Raw genomic sequence first — 26,492 nt, 5'->3', positions numbered from 1 at the left:
TGGGAGCAGGAAAAAAAATATGTTTGCCATTCAGGTGGTCCCTAGGCCTCTGTTTGTACTCCCTTGTTCAACAGTAAAAAGACAAAAACAAGCACCGGGACTGAAAAGGTCATGGTGGTGATATCCTCAGATTCCATGGGGGCATGAATCTGGATCATCTCCGTGTGCTGTCACCTCAACTAGTAGAGGGATTAGGAGAAGGTGATGGGAATTAAAGGATGGAGAAGATAGATCTTAGTGGGTCGTGAGATTAGCTGTAACAGTGGACTGCAGGTGTCCCATTCACCTCCATCTTGTAAGATTCTCCAGCACATGAAAAGAATGAAATTCCTGTGGGCTCTCCCTCGAGGTTGTTATAAGAAATGAGTAGGATTAAGTAGTACAAATGGTGGCCAGTGATGGATCCATGGTTCACAGCCAAGATCCCCACAGTAAGAATGCCAGTAGCTGATAGTTCTTACATGAATGCCTTATCAGGAAGTAGGCTCATATAAAGTTAATTGTCTTATGAAGCTCGGGTTCATACCTTCGAGGTAACTTGTATGTAATGACTGTTCCATGGAAAGTATAAATTCCAGGTCCGTGTCAGGCCTGGGAATTTCAAAGGGACATCCCCAATCTCCACTTCTCCACCAGATTGGTGGCTAAGGTCCTTTTGTGGCTATGGTCAGCTCAGCCTTCTGACCCAATCTTACTTCCTTCACTCTGTCAGTAATATTGCACCTGAGAGCATCTCCAATTGACTCCTTCCATGCCAACCTGTGTCTCAGACTTGGTGTTTTGTTTTGTTTTGTTTTTTGATATGTCAAGCAAGTTGCTATGGAAACAAAAGAAAATCCCAGGTCAGAAACACAACTAAACCTACCCCTCAAAGAATAGCCGTGTATTAAAGAAATAGTGTATCAGTATATCAACAGCGAATACTATTCCCAAAGTCATAAGTTAGTAAGTTGTACCCTCACCTGTGCTAAACAGAATCAACTCTCATTACTCTTCCAAAAAAAAATGTAGGCATTTCAATTTTGGAAGAAAAATAATTGACTATATATCCAAGAAACAAATATAAGAAGAAAATTGAAACATGAATAGAAATATTTCATTTGTTGGACATCAATTGATTTCTCAACACTTTCCCAAAACATCAAAAACAAGGAATGTTGAGAAACCATCACAGATATGTGAGGTTTCTAGAGAGGTGATGACTAAATAAAAAGTGACATGCTGAATGGTATTCTGGACAGAAGGATGCTAGATTAAACTATGGAAATATGAGTAAAGTGTCAATTTCACCTCATCATAATGTATCAATATTGGCTCTTTTATTATAAAAAAGGTAGCATACTTGTATAGGGTATTAATAATAGGGAAAAATGGGTGTGTCATCATATGGGAATTCTCTATACTATTTTTATTATGTTCTATAAATCCAAAACTGTTTGAAAAAATTTTTAGATTTATAAAATGTCTTGAGGTAAAGATCTTATTTCTCCCAATGAAGCCAGTGAACACTTGGGCGAAAAGAATCACCAGTTTTCTGCTTCCGATTAGTGAAGTAATCAGTGAATGTAGCAGTTAGGGCAAATTGATATTATAGGCCTCATGTCAGGAAGAGGAAAACAGAACAGTTGTGATTGCTGAATTACTTAAATCTAATCATGAGGAAACATCAGACAAATAGAGGTGGTGGGATATTTTACATGATGTCTGATACAATTTTAAAAGTTAAATGTCATGAAAGAAAAATGTCAAGAATTTTCTTCTAAGTTAGAGAAGATTAGCGAATGATAATAACAAAGTGAATAGTGACCTTTAACTGAATTCTTTTTTCTTTTTTTTAATAAATTAATTTTTATTGGTGTTCAATTTACCAATATACAGAAAAACACCCAGTGCTCATCCCGTCAAGTGTCCCCCTCAGTGCCTGTCACCCATTCCCCCCCACCCCCAGCCCTCCTCCCCTGCCACCACCCCTAGTTCGTTTCCCAGAGTTAGGAGTCTTTATGTTCTGTCTCCCTTCCTGATATTTCCCACACATTTCTTCTCCCTTCCTTTATATTCCCTTTCACTATTATTTATATTCCCCAAATGAATGAGAACATACACTGTTTGTCTGACACCTGCACCCTGATGTTTCTAGCAGCAATGTCCACAATAGCCAAACTGTGGAAGGAGCCTCGGTGTCCATCGAAAGATGAATGGATAAAGAAGATGTGCTTTAACTGAATTCTTGATGAAAAAATAAATTAGTATCAAGGACAATTTGGGGAAAATTGGGAAAAATTTTAGTATGAACATCATATTAGATGATGTTAAAGTCCTTTAGGATCATAATTATATGATCCTAATATAATTAGGATTCAGTAGATTGAATCTGAATCTCAGATTCAGTTGGGTGGCTCAGTTGGTTAAGCATCTGCCTTCAGCTCAGTTCATAAACTTTGGGTCCTGGATCAAGCCTCACCTGCCTCAGGCTTCCTGCTCAATGGGGAGCTTCTTCTCTGTGTCCCTCTGCTCTTCCTGATTTACCACTCCCACTCACCTGTGCTTGCTCCCTGTCTCTCTCAAATCAATAGATAAATCTTTAAAAAATGATATGACCATGTTGGAAATTTCTGTGTTCTTTCAAGATATATGTTGAATAATTTATGAAGATACTGTCATTATCTCATCATATATATATATATACATACATATAAATATGCTGAAATGTTAATAATCTTGGTTTAAAAAAAGTCATGGACATTCTCTCAACGTTTTTGTAGGTTTGAAAGTTTTTAAAGTAAATCTGGAGGCAAATGTCAATGATTCACATTTTTCCTGACTCTGCCCTCTCTTTTCCCACTTTACAGTTTAGTTTCTTGAAAGTTTTCTTCTCTTGCTACTTTCATTTCTCTATGTTGCATATCATATCGTTTAGTGTGTAAAACCATGAATTTTGGATTTGATGTCTAGAATTGATCCCTGTGTTCCATCTTAATAATAATATGGACTAATTATGAAACCTCTTTGTTCTCCATTTTTCTCAGTGGGTGTAGTCAATTAAAATACAGAAATAAAGGTTAAAAATGTAATATATATGTAAATAAGTGGATACTGATGAAACACTATGTGTAAGCTAAAAGGGTGTCTAAGAATTAATTTAAATTAAAATGTAAAATGAGAGATGAGGTGAGAGACATGAATCAGATGATATTCATTCAGTTGCAACAAAAGCATTTTTTTCCACACAAGCTTAACAGTAAGAAGATCTATTGGATTCTAGCACCAGAGAAGCTGGTTGATTACAGTGACGCTGGGTCTGTTTCTCTGTGATTCCCTCAGCTATGCCCTCCTTTGTGTGTTGACTTCATCTCCAGGCTGGATTCTCTCTTGACGGCCAAATGGAAGTAGACTGTGCCAGATTTCATGTCCGTACAGCATGACATTCATACGAAGAAAGACTCCCTCTTTTGGTGGATCTCTTTTAAAATAAAGGAAATATATATCCCAGAAACTTCCACAAAATCACTTCTTTAGTCTCACTGGCCCCAAATAAGTCACATACTGTTTCCTTAAAGGCCCTTTAGGCTTCAGTGTTCCTAAGGGTTGGAAGAGGGTGGTGTAGAAATACATAACAAAATCTGTGGTATTCCTGGAAAAAGGAAAGGGATCCAGGTATGTGAGTCTAACAAGTAAAACTATCTTCTAATATAGAGAGTGTATACAAAGGAACAACATTCATCTATGTCAGGCGTCTGGATTTTGTTATATTCTTAAAAAATGTGTTTAGGAAACTCTAGAGCTTTGTTTCCGTGGGTTATATCTCACAGTAGGTACAGTTAGAAATGAAAACCAAGAAATTATAAATTAATTATGGACTTGTGCAGAAAAATAAAAACCTATTATACAACAGCTTAATGATATCAAAATTTATTAAAGGAAATGGTAAGCAAATGGTCCAAAATGTCAGGTACCCTTTTAAAGCATTAGTATCAGTCATGATTAGCTTGGTATGCACAGGAAGAAGATAGGCCTTGATTTTATTTTCCAGTAGTTACAATTATCATTTTTTTCTTTAAAATGTTTCTTATATCGGTGCACTCCTCTCCTTTTATCCTCTAGTTTCAGTCTCAACATCTAAGATATGAATTCTTGAAGTTAGTCTCATTGCTTCCACCTTCAACCAATCAATTACCAAATGAGTTTTCTGAAAAATGCAATCAGATTACCCAGGTCTAGGAAGAATTTGATGTCTGATTTCTCTGAGATACATTCAGATTCCCTAAGGTGGTATTTAAGATTCTCAGTAACCTGATGGGCTTTCCCTCTTATTTCCCATAATTAACAACAGCTCATAACAATAGTTGTGGCAGCTTTCTGGCTCTCCACGGTTCACCTGCTTCACCCCTGTTCCCAGGCCCATAGTTATTTCCATAAACATTGACTGTGGTCATACTCATTCCTTTTTGTCTCCAGACATTATTTCTAAAAGATCATTTTTAAGGCACATCTTACGTCTCATTCTGCTTAAGGACTAAGTACCCCAGGCTACAAGGATCTCCATCTTTGAAACTGTCAAGAAGCATTAATACAAAATGTAGCTCAAAATGAATACCTGGATGAACTTTAGCAGGCATCTCAATATCCAAAGTTATAATATTTTTACTGATAAAAAGCATGAAGGATTCTTTCTATACAGTTGTTTGTTAGGTAATCTATAGGAAGGGTCTTCTTTGTGCCTACCAGATCACGTGTTCTCAGTAAATTATTCTTTCCTTTCCTATTTGCAAATATAAGTGATAAATAAATATTTTTGTTTAGGTATTTAGAACTTTTACTATTTTGTGCCTCACTGATGCTTTACAGCATCTCAGAGCCTTTTGTTAATGCTGAGAGTAGAGCAGTAGTTTACATGCAGTTCTGAGGATTTCCGAGGAAGAAACAAGTAATATCAGTGAAAAAACCCTTATTTAGTTTAATGTGTTCAGGATTACCATCCATTTTTGATGGGTGCCTAGTCATAATACATGAATTTCAAAGTCCATATTAATTTCAGTGTAAATACCATGTACTTCAAATACAGATTGATAAATCACCAGTAGAGAAATATGAAGTCTTTTTTATAATACATTTTTGTTAGTATTCTTTTCTTGTTTTTAATAATTTAATTATAAATTATTAAATTTCTACTTTTAAGGATAAAATTTTTCTTTTTGACCAGATATTCTGAGTGATTTGATAGTCAGATGTATTCTCCTGAATCAAGTCATAGAAAATTAAGAATCAAATATACACAGTTTACTTGTGACACATGATATTAACAAGGGATTAATTATTGATAATTTGGAAAGTGCCAGAGTTTGTCAGATTATGGTTTGGAATTCCAGAAATTATTTGTCAACAATAATAAATGGAAGTGATCTTTACATATAAGGACTTGTACCCTAGTATTTGTTGTATTGTTGAAAATTGTAACTCACTACACTTTGAAACAATTAGTTAATACTTTAGCTACTTTCATTGTGACACAGTTTGTGAGCTCAAGAATAATGATTTAGTTCATTCTTGCTGGGAGCTAGAAGCTTAGATTTTGAAATACTTTGTAACAGAATGTCTCCTTACTGAACTTCTTTTTTGACTCCTATACTGTCATGTTTTAGTAATTGAATATTTTAAGTACAAAGTGGTCATTTTCGACTTTCTCAATACTCTGTCATTCAGAAAAACATTTTCGCAAATTTATTTTTCCACAGGAGAGGATATTTAAGTGTCAAAAAATTTTCTTTATGTTTTTTTTCATAGCATTTATTACTTCCTTATTTCTTAGACTATAAATAAAAGGGTTTAATAAAGGGATTACTAGAGTATAAAAAATAGCAACAGATATATCTTTATCCTCCTCTTTAACTGAATTTGGTCGAACATACACAAAGAGAAGAGAACCATAGAACATTGAGACAGAGAGAAAGTGAGATGCACAAGTAGATAAGGCTCTGCCTCTTCCCTCTTTGGATTTCATTTTGAAAATCATGAAAAGGATGCAGAGATAAGAAATTATGACTATGATAATAGAGAACACTAGAACTGAGCCTGCAAAGATAAATATCAACAATTCATTGATATAAGGGTCAACACAGGAGAGTTTGTATAATGGAAGAACATCACAAAAAAAGTGATTAATCTGATGAGATCTACAGAAAGTTAACCGAAAGAGAAACACTACATGAATTATGGGATGGAGATTTCCTGCTATGTAGGCCCCTGCGGTCATTTGAAGGCAGAGCTTCTTCGACATCACGGTGTGGTACTGCAGTGGGCTGCAGATGGCCACATAGCGGTCATAGGCCATTGCTGCCAGGAGAAAGAGGTCTGTAGTTTCAGCAAGGCAGAGAAAATAAAATTGTGCCATGCATTCATAGAGGGAAATCATTCTGTCCTTTGAAAAGAAATTCTCTAACATCTTGGGGGTAATGGCACAGGCACAACAGGAATCCATTAGAGCCAGGTTGCCCAGAAAGATGTACATGGGTGTGTGAAGGCGACGCTCCATAAGGATCAATGGCACCAGGCCCAGATTCCCCACCATGGTGATCAGATAGATAGTGAGAAACACCACAAACAGAACGGTCTTCAACTTTGGATGATCTGTAAATCCTATGAGAATAAATTCAGTTGTCAGGGAGTAATTATCCGCAGTCATGTCCACGTTCTCTGTGAAGATAGGAATTCTGGAGATACAAGAGTGTCATTTAGGGTATGTATAGTTTTCCTTCCAAATTTTTTTTCTACAACAAAGAGAGGAGTTCTTCAAACCTCTCTTACCCTCTCTGGATACAGACACACAAACATAGAGGATACCCATTCCCCTAAAATGTCAGCTACATAACCTTGACTCTGGAAATCAGCATTTCCATGAATGTTCTTATATTTCCAAGAAGAAAGCTTACCATGGACAAGTTTTGTCATTATGAATTCATGCATGAAGAGTGTACAGATCTAGGGTACACATAGTTGTTTCATTGTTGACATATAATTTTAGTTATTAGTTTCTCTATTAAAGATCCTTAAAATGAATTTAAAATCAATTTTCATATATACACGTTTTTTAACTGAGAAAAAAGTTCTTTATATACTCTCCCAGTGGAGTGAATGCTTGAAAATAGAACATGACAGATAATTTAATTTTATATATTAGGAATTGTATCAAGATCAGTAATGATTAAGAAGAAGACCTTCCTTTATCTTAAAGAAAATTACTTTGGATATCCAAGGAAATAAATATCTATATATTATCATCTCTCTCATTCCTTTTTCTGGTAATACATCCATTTCCATAAGAACTAACTTTGTCATGCCATCATTCCTGTTTACTTTTGCCCAGATTTCTAAGTCCTTTCCTTCTTTATGCAATGCATAGTTTTTCATATAATGCTACTTAATAAAATTTATACTAAATGCCCCAGACCACACTGATTTTCACTTCCTGCAACATCCAGTGTATCCCATATACCCACCACACTCTTAGGTTGCTTCTGTATAATCTACAAGGTTATTTTTTCCATATGCACAGTTTCCTTACTAGAATTGTAGACATTTGAGCATAGCTATGGCTTCTACTTCTTATAGGAGTTATTTCATGCTATAGAGAAGGAGCAGTAGGATTCCAGTCCTAGCTTCATTCCAAAGGCCTGAGATGGGTGAACTTGTTGTCAGTGTACTACTACTGATCCAGAGTAACCTCTTGGGTTTTTCAGATAGAATCTGCTAATTTTGAAGAATAGCCTACAAAGGCAATTAGACAAAATTCATCATTGAAAAAATTTTATGAATCATCATCTTATCTGAATTAACCTCTCTACTATTTACCTGTTTCCTAAGAAACATAAATACAATTTTCTGAAATATGTCACAGTAGTTTAAAAGTTGATAATACATTTGCCTGTATCTTTTAGTTTTGTACCACTTAGAAAAAAGAGGAAAATCTTAAAACTTAATGGGATTTTTGAGAACAAATTTTATTTCTCTCAAAGGCTATCTTCTATCTTTACTTAGTGATCCATTAGGATATATTGGCCAGTGTGTCTAATTATATGAATTCTATGGTCAAAATTGGTTTGTATTTCCCTAATCGAAATATCAAAATAAATGTGCAGGTGGACATTTTCCGGGATTACAGTATTAAAGAAAAGCCATTTGAGAACATAAGCAATGTTAGAAATAACTTTCAAGGTACTTGCCTATATTATGTCATAGAGCTAAGCTGCGTTCTTACCTGTCTATTTTGAAGATTTATCTTATAATCAAGAAAGGTCAGCATGAATTGATTTAAATCTCATTTCCCATAGCCTTCAGGTGTGAGAAGGGCCAGAACGATAAGAAGTTGAAATCTGTAAGCAATGAAAAAAATGCTAAGTTATTCAGATAAATAAACAATTATAGATGCTAATATTAAAAGTATAACTACATTTGAATACTTCCATTACCTGAATGCTCCTAAGAACATTTTATAACATCCACATTGCTTTTGTTATGGAGTTAAGTTCCTAAAGTTTCAGAATATGACCTCTGATCTCAAAAACATTTGGGATTAAATAATGAAAATGCAGGACTACTAATAGATCAGTGTCAATAATTATGTTCCTTACAAGGCAAAGTCAAAATTTCCATCAAATGCTCATGGGATTTCCCTGCAATGACATCAGTGTATTTCTATGGGGAGATGCAGTTCGCAAAACATCTTAGATGTATTACATAAATTAAAGCTGACCTGTGAGACAATGAGGGTAAAGTAAATGACCCTCACAGAGGTCAGTGAGGTCATTTGATGATCATCTTGCTGATTCTTATGTAAATGATATCATTTTCCAATTCTGATCCTTCCTAGTGCGTAAACTGTAAAATGAGCAGAAGAGAGTCTCAGGTTGGTTTGGACAGAGTACTGGGGAGATTAACATGATTTATGAAAGATGATTAACATCTGGAGAGGAGACTGATAGGGTTAGCTAGGCTCATCAGCCCCTTCACTCTGAGTTGAATTTGTTCCCATGTGTTGCAAAACCCTCATGGAAACTTTGCTGTTACAACTTAACCCCACTATGAATATGATTGACTGAGTGGTTCTCTGTTCTTCTCAGTTCACCCCAATTCCTTTATCTTTCTCATCTTGTTTTGCCCCATCATTCTACTAATCATAGAAATATAGCACATATTTAATAAAATTTTACTTAGTAAATACGCTATGTATATAGTATGTCTATATTCAGTCACTAGTTTCCAAAGACCACCAGTAGCCTTAGATATAATAGGGACTTTGTCTGATATGTTCATTCCTTCATTCCTAACACCCTAAACAGTCAAACTTTATAGAGATAAGCAAATATTTGTTACAGGCATAAGATAATGACACCCAGTCCCCAGGCATTAGCAATGGTCTCAAAGCAAATCCATTTTTCTTAACTTGGAATTCCAGATGCTTCACAGTCAGCCTGTGTCTCATCTATCGCCTTGCTTTCTTCCTCTCACCTCAGGGCACTTGGCTACGTGCATCCCTTACTGCCCCTCTGTGCAGTTTCGTTATGTAATTTTCTTATACAATTTCCCTCATCTGAAACTCCTTCTCCCTTTTCTTCCATCTCACTACGACTCATCCTTGAGTTCAAGTCAGATCTCTCCATGAGGACTTTCCTAGGTCCTTTAAATAGAACTGAGTGTTACTCTTCCTGATTTACATGATACTTATCTGCTTTTTATAATGAATGCATTCACCACTGTATCAAGTGTGCATCATATGTGTCTTGAGTGTAAAAGTCTCAACTAAATGTTCTTGTCACCAATCGTATCATACATCTTTTGAGCCTCACAGCAACTGGAGCTAGTTCTTCAATACATGCTGCATTGATTGCTAATATTCCCATTGTGTTTAACTTTTATCAAGTGCTTGCAATATGCATGGTACTGGAAAGACAATAGGGAGTGTGTGCACATGGTGTGAAAATGGTGGGATAAATTCTTCTTAGTTTTAGATATAACTCCTGACAAGAAGCTCATAACTAGTAGGGGAGAAATCAGCATTTATATTGCTGACCAGTGTGCAGTTTAAGCTGTAACATTAAACGTGGTTTTTTTTTTTTTTTTTTTTACTGTTCTTCAGGATTTATTCAGACAAAAAAAATCAGGAAATTAACAATGTCAAGAGAACAGAGGGACTAATGAGACAAGGATGGAAGTAATATATATATATATATATATATATATATATATATATATATATATAAGATCTCTTTCTACAAGGTCTTTTATAACTTCTCCCGTTAAATTTGAGGAAATTATCCCAAGATAGGAAGAGATAATTGATACAGAATGCCAGCTAACATATTCATTTGAATGAATGCATATTCAGTGTATACACGAAAGATGCATACACGGAAGATGTGGGAGTAGGAAGGTGGAGGGAGAAAATACCTCCTGCACCAGGTAAAGACAAAACATGCAACCGGACACTTCCAAATCATGGAAGTCCTTTCCTAGGCAACATCTAGTTCCCTTGGCTTTTATACTACTTCACTTCATCACGTTTCCAGGGCAGCTCTTATCTCAGATGTGTGCTGCCCACTAGTATAAATCAAAGTTTCTCAACCTGTTTTTACTCTAGGTGAAAAGATTTCCTTTCGGAAATTTTAATTTCACATAACTTTCCAGGGTATGCAGTTAACAAGTGGTGAAGATCATGGGGAAAAGCATTAGGCTGAGGGAATCAAGTGTAAAAGCCTGGACTCTAAAAGAGCAACACCTAATTTGAAAGAAAGGGCAGGGGATCCCTGGGTTACTGAGCGGTTTAATGCCTGCCTTCGGCCCAGGGCGTGATCCTGGAGACCCAGGATCGAGTCCTGTATCAGGCTCCCTGCATGGGGCCTGCTTCTCGCTCTCCCTGTCTCTCTCTCTCTCTCTCTCTCTCTCTCTCTCTCTCTCTCATGAATAAATAAAAAAATCTTTAAAAAAATAAAAGAAAGGACAGTAAACTCGAGTGACTAAAGCTTACTCATGCATGATATAAGAGGACGTAACAGGTAAATATAAAGAGACTGGGAAAATAGGTGGGACATTGCTCTATTGGATTCTTTCCCATTTACTTTCTCTGCTCTGCCATTTCACTAACCCCCCTCCCTTCACCACCACGCCTAAGGCCACAAGCCCCTCTCATGCGAACCCAAAGGAATAATTATTTTCCTAACCACACATAGTGTTTGGTGCTATCAAATTCTTCTCGGGCTTCTTAGGATAACCCTCCCTGCTTCTATAATCTTGATTGCTCCATCTCATTCTTTCCTGCTGGGTCATGTTTCTCTTTTTGCCCTTAATGATGCTTCTTTTTGATTGTATCCTTAACCCCCTTCTTCTTTTTTTTTTTTTTTTTTTTTTTTAAAGATTTTATTTATTTATTCTTGAGAGATAGAAGGAGAGACAGAGCCAAAGACACAGGCAGAGAGAGAGGCAGAGACACAGGCAGAGGGAGAAGCAGGCTCCATGCACCAGGAGCCCGACGTGGGATTCGATCCCGGGTCTCCAGGATCGCGCCCTGGGCCAAAGGCAGGCGCCAAACCGCTGCGCCACCCAGGGATCCCCCCCCTTCTTCTTTTATTCTAGAGCTTTCCCCATATTATCTCATCTACTCTTGTGCTTTCAACTGTCTTTCATCTACTGGTTGGTGGCTTCAGGAGAGGAGATATTTCAAACCATTTTGGTATATACTCATATAGAAAGATCATTGTAATATGTTCTAAATATACATACTTACCTACAAATTAGGTTACCAGTATACTAAAATAGCATGTATTATAAAATATGAAAACAGAAATTTAAAAAAGAGTCTAAAGAAATGGCATTAAATTTTTTGATTTTTTGTATTTAATTAAACATTGTTTCCTCCCCATTAACACTATTATTAATTAAATATTAATTAGAGTGAGAAAAAATCGTGTTATCTGTCTTATTTAAACTGTAGCATAGTCTTGTGATACAGTAATTCATGCACTTGCTTGAATCTATTTCCAAACATCTCTTAATATCCTACATATTTTGGTAATGTTCATATAATAAGTACATTTGTAGCATGTTCTCAGTATGTTTTGATATAGAAATTAGATAGACTACCACTATACTAAAATATTAAGTAATATGAAATATGAAAAGAAAAATTCAAAAATATTTAGAAAAAGAAATGTCATTTAAACGTTTAATTTTACATATTGATGCTATTAAAATATTGTTTCCTCCCCATTGGATGATTATTAATTAAATAATAATCATTATCAGAGAAAAATATGATATATGGCTTCATATTTAAACTGTAGTATACCATTGTGATACAGGATTTCAAGCACTTGCTTGAATCTATTTCCAAACATCTCTTAATATCCTACACATTTGGAAAGATTCTAGAGACAGATGCATCTACCCAAATAAGAGAAGAATGGGAGTTTTTGTGTGTTTCAGAATAGGAAAGGGCTCTAGGAGGTCCACACTGAGTCAGGAGGCCAACAGTATTAGAAATAGATGAGATCCAAAGAGACATGAGACTAATGGGAAGTTTATGGATAACTCTCATAGCACAATCATAACATATACCCTCCTGGTTTCAAGCAAGGTTTCTGAATTATAAAGTCTTCAAAAACAACTTCCCTGCTAGAGGAAGAGCTCCTAACTTTGGGACACCAAGTGACCAAGAGGCCAGAATTGCCTTCGTGTTGTGGAATTTGTCAGACTAAGGGGTATAAGTTTGAATGGGCCCAGGAGTAATTCATTAGAAGAAGAGAGCAGCACATCCAAGGATCTGAATGAGCAGAGATAGAGAATGCAATAGGCTGCACAAGCAGACAACTGAGACCTCTGTGTCCTCCTCCAGCACTGTACCTACCTCGTGCCCTCATCTCTGGTATCTGACTTCAAAGGCCAAGCTGGTCCTTCAGTAGCTTGGTATGTTGAGGCCAGCCCGGGTATAGTGCTGCTAAAGTATCCCTCCACCCAGGATGACCTTAAAAGACAACCATAAGGGGAAATCCTCCCTTAGAGCAGTAGACTGATGACTATATCCATTGTACAGAAGAGAAGTGATCAAAGGTGAAAATATGTAAATTCCTAAAACATGTGATCAGCTTGGATAGTGGTCAAGAGCCTAGAGGGAGACAGATTAAAAGGTCGGTGACCAGATGATCCAAGGAAAAGACATCTGAATGGATCTACTGGAATGGATATGAAGTGTGGAGTTCTTCCTAATACATGCACAGTTATACCAGAGAGCATCTGCCATGGAAAATACACTAAAGCACCAAGAACAAAGAATGACAGCAGGCTGAGGGCAACCAATTTGGTACATCTGCAACCCCAACACTGGTAGAATGGGCGCGTGAAGGAATCACTAGAGGCTGGATCGAGGCATGCATGTGCCTAATGGCATAGGCTGCAGCTATCAAGGCCAGTCCAGCTGCTGTGTGTGCCAGGATCTTACTTGCCAAACACAGAGACCATTTTGGAGCTCCCAGGAAGACAGCATCCCTCGAGTCAGCCGCTGGGTGGCACATTTGCTGCTATGAGCCTCTTCTTTTTTGAAGGGGGCAGAGATTCATCTTCATTGGAATCATCATGATCCAGATATGGGTCATCATTCCAACACGTAAGTGTTCAGGAGAATTCCTCTCTGAGGCTGGTAAAATGGTGCATAACGTTGCAGTGGACCAAGAAATCTAGTTTGCAGTAAGGTCGGTGTGGTGCTGGGCAGTGATTGACACCCTGGTTCTATTCTAATTCCTACTACCTGGACACTGCTGGTTAATGAGTTGATAAAATGCCTTTTGAAGGTACAATTACAATATCAGGACTCTGTCCTCCAGGGTGCACTTGATGTAGGAAATCAGTGGCCACAATATGGTGCCATGTGTTGGGTAGACTGAATACCTCAGTACAGGAATTCTTGTGTGATCTGCCTGAGGAGGTTGCAATCTTGTTCCCACATCCCAGAGCTGTGTGTGTTTAGAGGTCCTGATACTCAGTGCGGATATGTTCTTGCCAGAGGATGTAACAGGGTTCTCACTGTACAAGAAGGTCCAGCCACCAGGGAGTCACTTTAGATTCTCTTCCAAGAAACCAACAAGCAAGGAAAGGAATCCAGAAGGATCACAAGGGCCGTTGACTGTCATCAGGAAGAGTTAGGGCTGCTATTATGCATGGGAGCAGGAAAAAAAATATGTTTGCCATTCAGGTGGTCCGTAGTCATCGGTTTGTACTCCCTTGTTCAACAGTAAATAGAAAAATACAAGCACCGGGACTGAAAAGGTCATGGTGGTGATATCCTCAGATTCCATGGGGGCATGAATCTGGATCATCTCCGTGTGCTGTCACCTCAACTAGTAGAGGGATTAGGAGAATGTGATGGGAATGAAAGGATGGAGAAGATAGATCTTAGTGGGTCATGAGATTAGCTGTAACAGTGGACTGCAGGTGGTCCCATTCACCTTCATCTTGTAAGATTCTCCAGCACATGAAAAGAGTGAAATTCCCGTGGGGCTCTCCCTAGAGGTTGTTATAAGAAATGAGTAGGTTTAAGTAGTACAAATGGTGGCCAGTGATGGATCCATGGTTCACAGCCAAGATCCCCACAGTAAGAATGCCAGTAGCTGATAGTTCTTAAACGAATGCCTTATCAGGAAGTAGGCTCATATAAAGTTAATTGTCTTATGGAGCTCGGGTTCATACCTTCGAGGTAACCTGTATGTAATGACTATTCCATGGAAAGTATAAATTCCAGGTCCGTGTCAAGCCTGGGAATTTCTAAGGGACATCCCCAATCTCCACTTCTCCAGCAAATTGGCTAAGGTCTTTGTTATGGCTATGGTCAGCTCAGCCTTCTGACCCAATCTTACTTCCTTCACTCTGTCAGTAATATTGTACCTGAGAGCATCTCCAATTGACTCCTTCCATGCCCACCTGTGTCTCAGACTTGGTGTTTTGTTTTGTTTTTTGATATGTCAACAAGTTGCTATAGAAACAATGAAATTCTCAGATCAGAGACAGAACTAAACCTACCCCTCAAAGATAGGCCTAGTATTAAAGAAATAGTGTATCAGTTTATCAACAGAGAATACTATTCCCAAAGTCATAAGTTAGTAAGTTGTACCCTCACCTTTGCTAAACAGAATCAACTGTCATTACTGATCCAGAAAAAAAGTAATCCTTTTATATTAGGAAAAAATAGATTACACACTCACAAAACAATTATAATAAGAAAACTGAAAATATGAATATTAATGTTTCATTTGTTGAAAATCAAATGATCTCTCAATACTTTCAAAGATGTCAAGAACAAGAAATGTCTGAGAAACCATCAGAGATACGTGAGAGGGGCCTAAAGAGAGGTGATGACTAAATATGAAGTGATATGCTAAATGGGATTCTGGACAGAAGGATGCTAGAGTAAACTATGGAAATATGAGTAAAGTATGAATTTCACTTCATCATAATGTATCAGTATTGGCTCATTCATTATGTCATTGGTACTACACGGGTGTAGGGTATTAATAATATGGAAAAATGGGTCATCATATGGAAATTCTCCATACTATCTTTATTACTTTCTGTAAATCCAAAACCGTTTGAAAAAATTTGTTTAAATGTATTAAAAGTCTTTGAGTTAAGGTTCTTATTTCTCAGAATGAAGCCAGAGAGCAGTTAGGGGAAAACAGTCCCTGTTTTCTGTTTCCAGTTACAATAATTGATTCAAATAATTGTCATTGGATGTTTAAACTGTTGATGAAAAATTGTTAGGGAATAGGAAATTCACATGGTGTCAGTGTATCACCCTCCAGATTAGATTATTTAATAGGAAGGAAATAACTTATTTCTGTAGAAAAAGTAGATGGTACCACCTTAATGACATAATCAGTGTATGGCACCAATTAAGACGTTTGATATTATAGGCCTCATGACAGGAGGAGGAAAACAGTACAGTTGTGGTTGCTGAATGATTTAATTTAAATCTAATCTAGAGGAAACATCAGGAAAATAGAGATGGTGGGATATTTTACATGATGTCTGACACAAATATTTAAAAATATTAAATATCATGAAAGAAAAAAGGCAAGAAGTTTCTTCTATGTTAGAGGAATTTAAAGAATGATAACAAAGTGAATTGAATTCTGAAAAAAATAGATTAGTATCAAGAACAATTTGGGAAAATTGGGAAAAATTTTAATATGAACATCATATTAATGATGTTAAAGTCCTTTAGGATGATAATTATATGAGGGGCTGCCTGGGTGGCTCAGTTGGTTAAGCATCTGCCTTCAGCTCAGGTCATAAACTTTGGGTCCTGGATCAAGCCCCACATGCCTCAGGCTTCCTGCTCAATGGGGAGCTTCTTCTCTGTGTCCCTCTGCTCTACCCATTTACCACTCCCACACACTTGTGCTTGCTCCCTGTCTCTCTCAAGTGAATAGATAAATCTTTAAAAAAAGATATGACCATGTTGGAAATTTCTGTGTTCTTTCAAGATATATGTTGAAGAATTTATGAGGAAACTGTCATTATCTCATCATATATGAATATACACATATACATACACGGATCAAAGAATATAAATAAATAAATAAATAAATAAATAAATAAATAAATAAATACTATATGTATGTGTGTGAGTATATATATATACATATATATATATATACATACACACATTTGCAGGTGGATAACTGAGTCAATGTGCTGAAATGTTAATACTTAATAATCTTGGTTTAAAAAAAGTCATGGGCATTCTCTCAACGTTTTTGTAGTTTTGAAAGTTTTCAAAGTAAATCTGGAGGCTCAGATCATTGACTCACATTTTCTTGACTCTGCCCTCTTTACCCTTGGTTTCCTGAAAGGTTTCCTCTCTTGCTACTTTATTTCTCAATGTTGCATTTCATATCGTTTAGCGTGTAAAAACATGAACTTTGGATTTTTTTTTAAAATTTATTTATTCAAAGAGAGAGAGAGACTGAGAGGCAGAGACACAGGCAGAGGGAGAAGCGGGCTCCATGCAAGGAGCCTGACGTGGGACTCGATCTTGGGTCTCCAGTATCAGACCCCGGGCTGCAGGTGGCGCTAAACCGCTGCGCCACCGGGGGTGCCCCTGAACTTTGGATTTGATGTCTAGATTTGATCCCTGTGTTCCACCTTAAGAATAATGTGGATTAATTATGAAACCTCTTTGTTCTCCATTTTTCTCAGTGGGGAATAGGAAACTAAAATACAGAAATAAAAGTTAAAAATGTAATATATGTGTGAAAAAATGGATACCGATGAAATGTTATGTTTAAGCTAAAAGGGTGTCTGAGAATTAATTTAAATTAAAATGTAAAATGAGATATGAGGCGAGAGACATGAATCAGTTAACATTTATTCAGTTGCAATCAAAGCATTGTTCCACACAAGCTTAGCAGTAAGAAGATCTATTGGATTCCAGAACCAGAAAGGCTGATTGATTATAGTAACGCTGGGTCTGTTTCTCTGTGATTCCCTCAGCTATGCCCTCCTTTGTGTGTTGACTTCATCTCCAGGCTGGATTCTCTCTTGACGGCCAAATGGAAGTAGACTGTGCCAGATTTCATGTCCATACAGCATGACATTCATACGAAGAAAGACTCCCTCTTTTGGTGGATCTCTTTTAAAATAAAGGAAATATATATCCCAGAAACTACCACAAAATCACTTCTTTAGTCTCATTGGCCCCAAATAAGTCACATACTGTTCCCTTAAAAGCCCGTTAGGCTTCAGTGTTCCTAAAGGTTGGAGAGGGTGGTGCAGAAATACATAACAAAATCTGTGGTATCCCTGGAAAAGGGAAAGGAACCCAGGTATGTGAGTCTAACACGCAAAACTATCTTTTAATGTAGAGAGTGTATATAAAGGAAAAACATTCATCTATCTCAGGCATCTGGATTTTGTTATGTTCCTAAAAAAATGTGTTTAGGATGAGAGACACCTAACTCTAGGAAGTGAACAAGGGGTATTGGTAGGGGAGGTGGGCAGGGGGGTTGGGGACTGGGTGATGGGTGCTTAGGGGGGCAATGGAGGGATGAGCACTGGGTGTTATGCTATATATATTGGCAAATTGAACTCCAATAAGAAAAAGTGTTTAGGAAACTCTAGAGCCTTGTTTCTGTGAGTTATATCTCACAGGATGTACAGTTAGAAATGAAAACTAAGAAATTAAAAATTATTTATGGACTTGTGCAAAAAAATAAAAACCTATTATACATAGGCTTAATTATATCAAAATATATTAAAGGAAATGGTGAGAGAACGGTTCAATGTGTCAGGTCCCTTTTAAAGTATTAGTATCAGTCATGATTAGCTTGGTATTCACAGGAAGAAGATAGGTCTTCATTTTATTATCCAGTAGTTACAATTACCATTTTTTCTTTAAAATGTTGCTTATATCAGTGCACTCCTCTCCTTTTATCCTCCAGTTTCACTCTCAACATCTAAGATATGAATTCTTGAAGTTAGCCTCATTGCTTCCACTTTCAACGAATCAATTAACAAATTAGTTTTCTGAAAAATACAGTTACCCAGTTCTAGGAAGAATTTGGTGTCTGATGTCTTTCAGATGCATTCAGATTCCTTAGGGTGGTATTTAAGATTCTCAGTAACCTGATGGACTTTCCCTCTTATCTCCATATTTGGCAACAGCTCATAACAATAGTTGTGGCAGCTTTCTGGCTCTGTCCCTGGTTCACCTGCTTCACCCCTGTTCCCAGGCCCATAGTTATTTCCATAAACATTGACTGTGGTCATACTCATTTCTTTTTGCCTCCAGACATCATTTCTAAAAGATCATTTTTAAGGCACATCTTACATCTTATTCTGCATAAGGACTAAGTACCCCAGGCTACAAGGATCTCCATCTTTGAAACTGTCAAGAAGCATTAATACAAAATGTAGCTCAATATGAGTACCTGGATGAACTTTAGCAGGCATCTCAATATCCAAAGTTATAATATTTTTACTGATAAAAAGCATGAAGAATTATGTATAACGAGTTGTTAGGTAATCTATAGGAAGGGTCTTCTTTGTGCCTACCAGATCACGTGTTCTCAGTAAATTATTCTTTCCTTTCCTATTTGCAAATATAAGTGATCGATAAATATTTTTGTTTAGGTATTTAGAACTTTTACTATTTTGTGCCTCACTGATGCTTTACAGCATCTCAGAGCCTTTTGTTAATGCTGAGAGTAGAGCAGTAGTTTACATGCAGTTCTGAGGATTTCCAGTAATAAACAAGCAATATCAGTGAAAAAACCTTTCATTTAGTTTAATGTGTTCAGGATTACCATCCATTTTTGATGGGTGCCTAGTCATAACACATGAAAATTTCAAAGTCCATACGAATTTCAGTGTAAATACCATGTACTTCATCTAAGGATTGATAAATCACCAGTAGAGAAAGATGAAAATAGTCTTTTTTATGATACATTTTTGTTAGTATTCTTTTCTTGTTTTTTATATTTTTAATTATAAATTATATATAATAAAATTTCTACTTTTTAAAAATTTATTTATTTATGATAGTTACAGAGAAAGAGAGAGAGAGGCAGGGACACAGGCAGAGGGAGAAGCAGGCTCCATGCACCGGGAGCCTGATGTGGGATTTGATCCCGGGTCTCCAGGATCGCGCCCTGGGCAAGGGAGGCGCCAAACCGCTGCGCCACCCAGGGATCCCAAATTTCTACTTTTAAGGATAAAAATTTTCTTTTTGACCATAGATATTCTGAGTGAATTGATAGTCAAATGTATTCTCCTGAATCAATTCAAAGAAGATTAAGAAACAAATATATACAATTTACTTGTGACACATGACATTAAGAAGGGATTAATTATTGATAATTTGGAAGGTGCCAGAGTTTGTCAGATTATGGTTTGGAATTCCAGAAATTATTTGTCAACATTAATAAATGGAAGTGATCTTTACATATAAGGACTTGTACCCTAGTATTTGTTGCATTGTTGAAAATTGTAACTCACTACACTTTGAAACAATTAGTTAATACTTTAGCTAATTTCATTGTGATACAGTTTGTGAGCTCAAGAATAATGATTTAGTTCATTCTTGCTGGGAGCTAGAAGCTTAGATTTTGAAATACTTTGTAACAGAATGTCTCCTTACTGAACTTCTTTATTTGACTCCTATACTGTCATGTTTTAGTAATTGAATATTTTACGTACAAAGTGGTCGTTTTCTACTTTCTCAACTCTGTCATTCAGAAAAAATCATTTTTGCTAATTTAATTTTCCACAGAGGAGGATATTTCTTTTAAGTGCCAAAAATTTTTCCTTATGTTTTCTTTCATAGCATTTATTACTTCCTTATTTCTTAGACTATAAATAAAAGGGTTTAATAAAGGGATTACTAGAGTATAAAAAATAGCAACAGATATATCTTTATCCTCTTCTTTAACTGAATTTGGTCGAATGTACACAAAGAGAAGAGAACCATAGAACATTGAGACATAGAGAAAGTGAGATGCACAAGTAGATAAGGCTTTGCCTCTTCCCTCTTTAGATTTCATTTTGAAAATCATGAAAAGGATGCAGAGATAAGAGATTATGACTATGATAATAGAGAACACTAGAACTGAGCCTGAAAAGATAAATATCAACAATTCATTGATATAAGGGTCAACACAGGAGAGTTTGAATAATGGAAGAACATCACAAAAAAAGTGATTAATCTGATGAGACCTACAGAAAGTTAACCGAAAGAGAAGTCCAATATAAATTATGGGATGGAGATTTCCGTGTATGTAGGCCACTGCAGTCATCTGAAGGCAGAGCTTCTTCGACATCACGGTGTGGTACTGCAGTGGGCTGCAGATGGCCACATAGCGGTCATAGGCCATTGCTGCCAGGAGAAAGCAGGCTGTAGTTTCAGCAAGGCACAGAAAATAAAATTGTGCCATGCATTCATAGAGGGAAATCATTCTGTCCTTCGAAAAGAAATTCTCTAACATCTTGGGGGTAATGGCACAGGCACAACAGGAATCCATTAGAGCCAGGTTGCCCAGAAAGATGTACATGGGTGTGTGAAGGCGACGCTCCATAAGAATCAATGCCACCAGGCCCAGATTCCCCACCATGGTCACCAGATAGATAGTGAGAAACACCACAAACAGAACGGTCTTCAACTTTGGGTGATCTGTAAATCCTATGAGAATAAATTCAGTTGTCAAGGAGTAATTATCCTCAGTCATATCCACGTTCTCTGTGAAGATAGGAATTCTGGAGATACAAGAGTGTCATTTAGGGTATGTATAGTTTTCCTTCCAAATTTTTTTCTACAACAAAGAGTGGAGTTGTTCAAACCTCTCTTACCCTCTCTGGATACAGACACATAAACATAGAGGATACCCATTCCCCTAAAATGTCAGCTTCATAAGCTCAACTCTGGAATTCAGCATTCCCATGAATATTCTTATATTTCCAAGAAAAATGCTTATGATGGACAAGTATTGTCATTGTGAATTCATGCATGAAGAGTGTACAGATCTAGGGTACACATATTTGTTTCACTGTTGACATATAATTTAGTTATCAATTTCTCTATTAGAGATCCTTAAAATGAATTTAAAATCAATTTTCATAAATACACATTTTTTTTAACTGAGAAAAAAGTTCTTCATGTACTCTCCCAGTGGAGTGAATGCTTGAAAATAGAACATGACAGATAATTTAATTTTATATATTAGGAATTGTATCAAGATCAGTAATGATTAAGAAGAAGACCTTCCTTTATCTTAAAGAAAATTACTTTGGATATCCAAGGAAATAAATATCTATATATTATCATCTCTCTCATTCCTTTTTCTGGTATTACATCCATTTCCATAAGAACTAACTTTGTCATGCCATCATTCCTGTCCATTGTTGCCCAGATTTCTAAGTCCTTTCTTTCTTTATGCAATGCATAGTTTTTCATATAATGCTACTTAAAAAAATTTATACTAAATGCCCCAGACCACACTGATTTTCACTTCCTGCAACATCCAGTGTATCCCATATACCCACCACACTCTTAGGTTGCTTCTGTATAATCTACAAGGTTATTTTTTCCATATGCACAGTTTCCTTACTAGAATTGTAGACATTTGAGCATAGCTATGGCTTCTACTTCTTATAGGAGTTATTTCATGCTATAGAGAAGGAGCAGTAGGATTCCAGTCCTAGCTTCATTCCAAAGGCCTGAGATGGGTGAACTTGTTGTCAGTGTACTACTACTGATCCAGAGTAACCTCTTGGGTTTTTCAAATAGAATCTGCTAATTTTGAAGAATAGCCTACAAAGGCAATTAGACAAAATTCATCATTGAAAAAATTTTATGAATCATCATCTTATCTGAATTAACCTCTCTACTATTTACCTGTTTCCTAAGAAACATAAATACAATTTTCTGAAATATGTCACAGTAGTTTAAAAGTTGATAATACATTTGCCTGTATCTTTTAGTTTTGTACCACATAGAGGAAAATCTTAAAACTTAATGGGATTTTTGAGAACAAATTTTATTTCTCTCAAAGGCTATCTTCTATCTTTACTTAGTGATCCGTTAGGATATATTGGCCAGTGTGTCTAATTATATGAATTCTATGGTCAAAATTGGTTTGTATTTCCCTAATCGAAATATCAAAATAAATGTGCAGGTGGACATTTTCCGGGATTACAATATTAAAGAAAAGCCATTTGAGAACATAAGCAATGTTAGAAATAACTTTCAAGGTACTTGCCTATATTATGTTATAGAGCTAAGCTGTGTTCTTACCTATTTTGAAGATTTATTTTATAATCAAGAAAAGGTCAGCATGAACTGAGTTTAAATTTCATTTCCCATAGCCTTTAGGTGTGAGAAGGACTAGAAGGATGAGAAGGTGAAATCTGTAAGCAATGAAAAAAATGCTAAGTTATTCAGATAAATAAACAATTATAGATGCTAATATTAAAAGTAAAACTACATTTGAATACTTCCATTACCTGAGTGCTCTGAAGAGAGAACATTTTATAACATCACAATGCTTTTGTTATGGAGTTAAGTTCCTAGAGTTTCAGAATATGACCTCTGATCTCAAAAACATTTGGGATTAAATAATGAAAATGCAGGACTACTAATAGATCAGTGTCAATAATTATGTTCTTTACAAGGCAAAGTTAAAATTTCCATCAAATGCTTATGGGACTTCCTTGCAATGACATCAGTGTATTTCTATGGGGAGATTCAGTTCGCAAAACATATTAGCTGGATGGCATAAATTAAAGCTGACCTGTGAGACAATGAGAGTAAAGTAAAAGACCATTACTGAGGTCAGTGAGGTCATTTGATGATCATCTTTCTGATTCTTATGCAAATGACATCCTTTTTACAATTCTGATCTTTCCCAGTGTGTAATCTGTAAAATGAGCAGAAGAGGGTCTCAGGTTGGTTTGGACAGAGTACTGGGGAGATTTTGTGATTTTTTGAAGCTTGATTAACATCTGGAGAGGAGACTGATAGGGTTAGCTAGGCTCATCAGCCCCTTCACTCTGAGTTGAATTTGTTCCCATGTGTGCAAAACCCTCATGGAAACTTTGCTTTTACAACTTAACCCCACTATGAATATGATTGACTGAGTCATTCTCTATTCTTCTCAGTTCACCCCAATTCCTTTATCTTTCTCATTGTTGTTTGCCCCTTCATTCCACTAATCATAGAAATATAGCATATATTTAATAAAATTTTACTTAGTAAAAACACTATGTTTATAGAATGTCTATATTCATTCAGTCACTAGTTTCCAAAGACCACCAGTAGCCTTAGACATAAGAGGGGCTTTGTCTGATATGTTCATTCCTTCATTCCTAACACCCTTAACAGTCAAACTTTATAGAGCTAAGCAAATATTTGTTATAGGCATAAGAGAATGGCACTCTACTGCTCAGGCATTAGCAATGGTCTCTCACTAGGTTTCAAAGCAAATCCATTTTTCTTAACTTGGAATTCCAGATGCTTCAGTCAGCCTGTGTCTCATCTATCACCTTGCTTTCTTCCTCTCACTCCAGAGCACTTGGTTACATGCATCCCTTACTGTCCTTCTGTGCATTTTCCTCATGTAATTTGCTTATAAGTTTTCCCTCATCTGAAACTCCTTCTCCCTTTTCTTCCATCTCACTACGACTCATCCTTGAGTTCAAGTCAGATCTCTCCATGAGGACTTTCTTAGGTCTTTTAAATAGAACTGAGTGTTCCTCTTCCTGATTTACATGATACTTACCTGCTTTTTATAATGAATGCATTCACCACTGTATCAAGTGTGCATCATATGTGCGTTGAGCGTAAAAGTCTCGACTAAATGTTCTTGTCACCAATCGTGTCATACATCTTTTGAGCACTTGACAACAAATGGAGCTAGTTCTTCAACACATGCTGCATTGACTGCTAACATTCCCATTGTGTTTGACTTTTATCAAGTGCTTGAAATATGCATGGTACTGGAAAAGACATGGTACTGGAAAAGACAATCCTGTGCACAGGATGTGAATAATGGTGGTATAAATTCTTCTTACTTTTAGATATGGCTCCTGACAAGAAGCTCATAACTAGTGGGGGAGAAAACAGCATTTACATTGCTGACTAGTGTGCAGTTTAGGCTGTAACATTAAAAGTGTTTTTTTTTTTTTTTTTTTTTTTTTTTACTGTTCTTCAGGATTTATTCAGACAAAGAAAATCAGGAAATGTCAAGAGAACAGAGGGACTAATGAGACAAGGATGGAAGTAATAAAAAAAACAAATGTATAAGATCTCTTTCTACAAGGTCTTTTATAACTTCTCCCGTTAAATTTGAGGAAATTATCCCAAGATAGGGAGAGATAATTGATACAGAATGCCAGCTAACATATTCATTGACCCTTTCATGCATTCATTCAAATGTCATCTACCACATATGATGTTATACAAAAAAGACAAGGACCTTCCAGCGTATACACGGGAGATGTGGGAGTGGGGAGGTGGTGGGAGAAAATAACTCCTGCACCAGGTAAAGACAAAACATGCAACCAGACACTTGCAAATCATGGAAGTCCTTTCCTAGGCAATATCTAGTTCCCTTGGCTTTTATACTACTTCACTTCATCACGTTTCCAGGGCAGCTCTTATCTCAGATGTGTGCTGCCCACTAGTATAAATCAAGTTTCTCAAACCCTTTTTACTCTACGTGAAAAAATTTCCTTTCGGATATTTTAATTTCAGATAACTTTCCAGGGTATGCAGGTAGCAAGTGGTGGAGATCATGGGGGAAAAGCATTAGGCTGAGGGAATCAAGTGTAAAAGCCTGGACTCTAAAAGAGCAACACCTAATTTAAAAGAAAGGACAGGGGATCCCTGGGTTGCTCAAGAGTTTAATGCCTGCCAGTATACTAAAATAGTATGTATTATAAAATATGAAAACAAATTTAAAAAGAGTCTAAAGAAATGGCATTAAAATTTTTGAAATTTGTAATAATAGTCTATAACATTGTTTCCTCCCCATTAACACTATTACTAATTAAATATTAATGAGACTGAGAAAAATCATATTATGTAACTTATCATTTAAACTGTAGCATAGTTTTGTGATACAGCAATTCACGCACTGGCTTGTATCTATTTCCAAACATCTCTTAATATCCTACACATTTGGAAAGATAGTATAGACTGATACGTCTGCTCAAATAATAGAAGAATGGGAGTTTTGTGTGTCTCAGAACAGGAAAGTGCTCTTCAGGATGTTGACACTGACTTAGGAGGCCAACAGTATTACAAATATGTGAGGTCCAAGGAGACAGGAGGCTAATGGGAAGTTTATGGATAACTCTCATAGCACAATCATAACAAAAATCCTCTCGTTTCAGCAAGGTTTCTGTATTATAAAGTCTTCAAAAATAACTTCCTTGATAGAGGAAGAGCTCCTAACGTTGGGACACCATGTGACCAAGAGGTCAGAATTGCCTTCGTGAGGTGGAATTTGTCAGACTAACAGGTATAAGTTTGAATACGCCCAGGAGTAATTCATTAGAAGATGAGAGCAGCGCATCCTAGGATCTGAATGTGCAGAGCCAGAGAATGCAATAGGCTACACAAGCAGAGAACCTAGACCTCTGGGTCATCCTCTAGCACTGCACTGACCTCGTGCCCTCATGTCACGTGTCAGACTTCAAAGGACAAGCTGGTCCTTCAGTAGCTTGGTATGTTGAGGCCAGCCAGGGTGTAGTGCTGCTAGAGTATCCCTCCACCAGGGCGACCTTAAGAGACAACCATAAGAGGAAATCCTCCCTAGCGCAGTAGACTGATTGCCTATATCCATTGTACAGAAGAGAAGTGATCCAAGGTGAGAATATGTAAATTCCTAGGACAGGAGAACAGCTTGGATAGTGGTCAAGAGCCTTGAGGGAGACAGATTAAAAGGAAAGTGAACAGATGATCT

General features: G+C 36.7%; 2 protein-coding genes across 2 annotated transcripts; both read right to left on the bottom strand.

The window, feature by feature from the left end:
• Positions 1-5,749: 5,749 nt before the first annotated feature.
• On the bottom strand, positions 5,750-6,679 carry LOC112913750 (olfactory receptor 5K3-like). The gene has a single exon (XM_025990624.2). The coding sequence runs from the start codon at positions 6,677-6,679 to the stop codon at positions 5,750-5,752; it is 930 nt and encodes a 309-aa protein (XP_025846409.2).
• Positions 6,680-20,291: 13,612 nt separating this feature from the next.
• LOC112913668 (olfactory receptor 5K1-like) lies at positions 20,292-21,257 on the bottom strand. The gene has a single exon (XM_025990552.2). It carries the CDS (start codon positions 21,255-21,257, stop codon positions 20,292-20,294), a length of 966 nt encoding a protein of 321 aa, XP_025846337.2.
• Between the last annotated feature and the right edge of the window lie 5,235 nt (positions 21,258-26,492).

Source organism: Vulpes vulpes, chromosome 1 (genome assembly GCF_048418805.1).
Source record: "Vulpes vulpes isolate BD-2025 chromosome 1, VulVul3, whole genome shotgun sequence".
Classification (NCBI taxonomy): Eukaryota; Metazoa; Chordata; class Mammalia; order Carnivora; family Canidae; genus Vulpes; species Vulpes vulpes.
The sequence above is the reverse complement of the archived record's forward strand: the minus strand, read 5'-3'. Positions and strand labels throughout refer to the sequence as shown.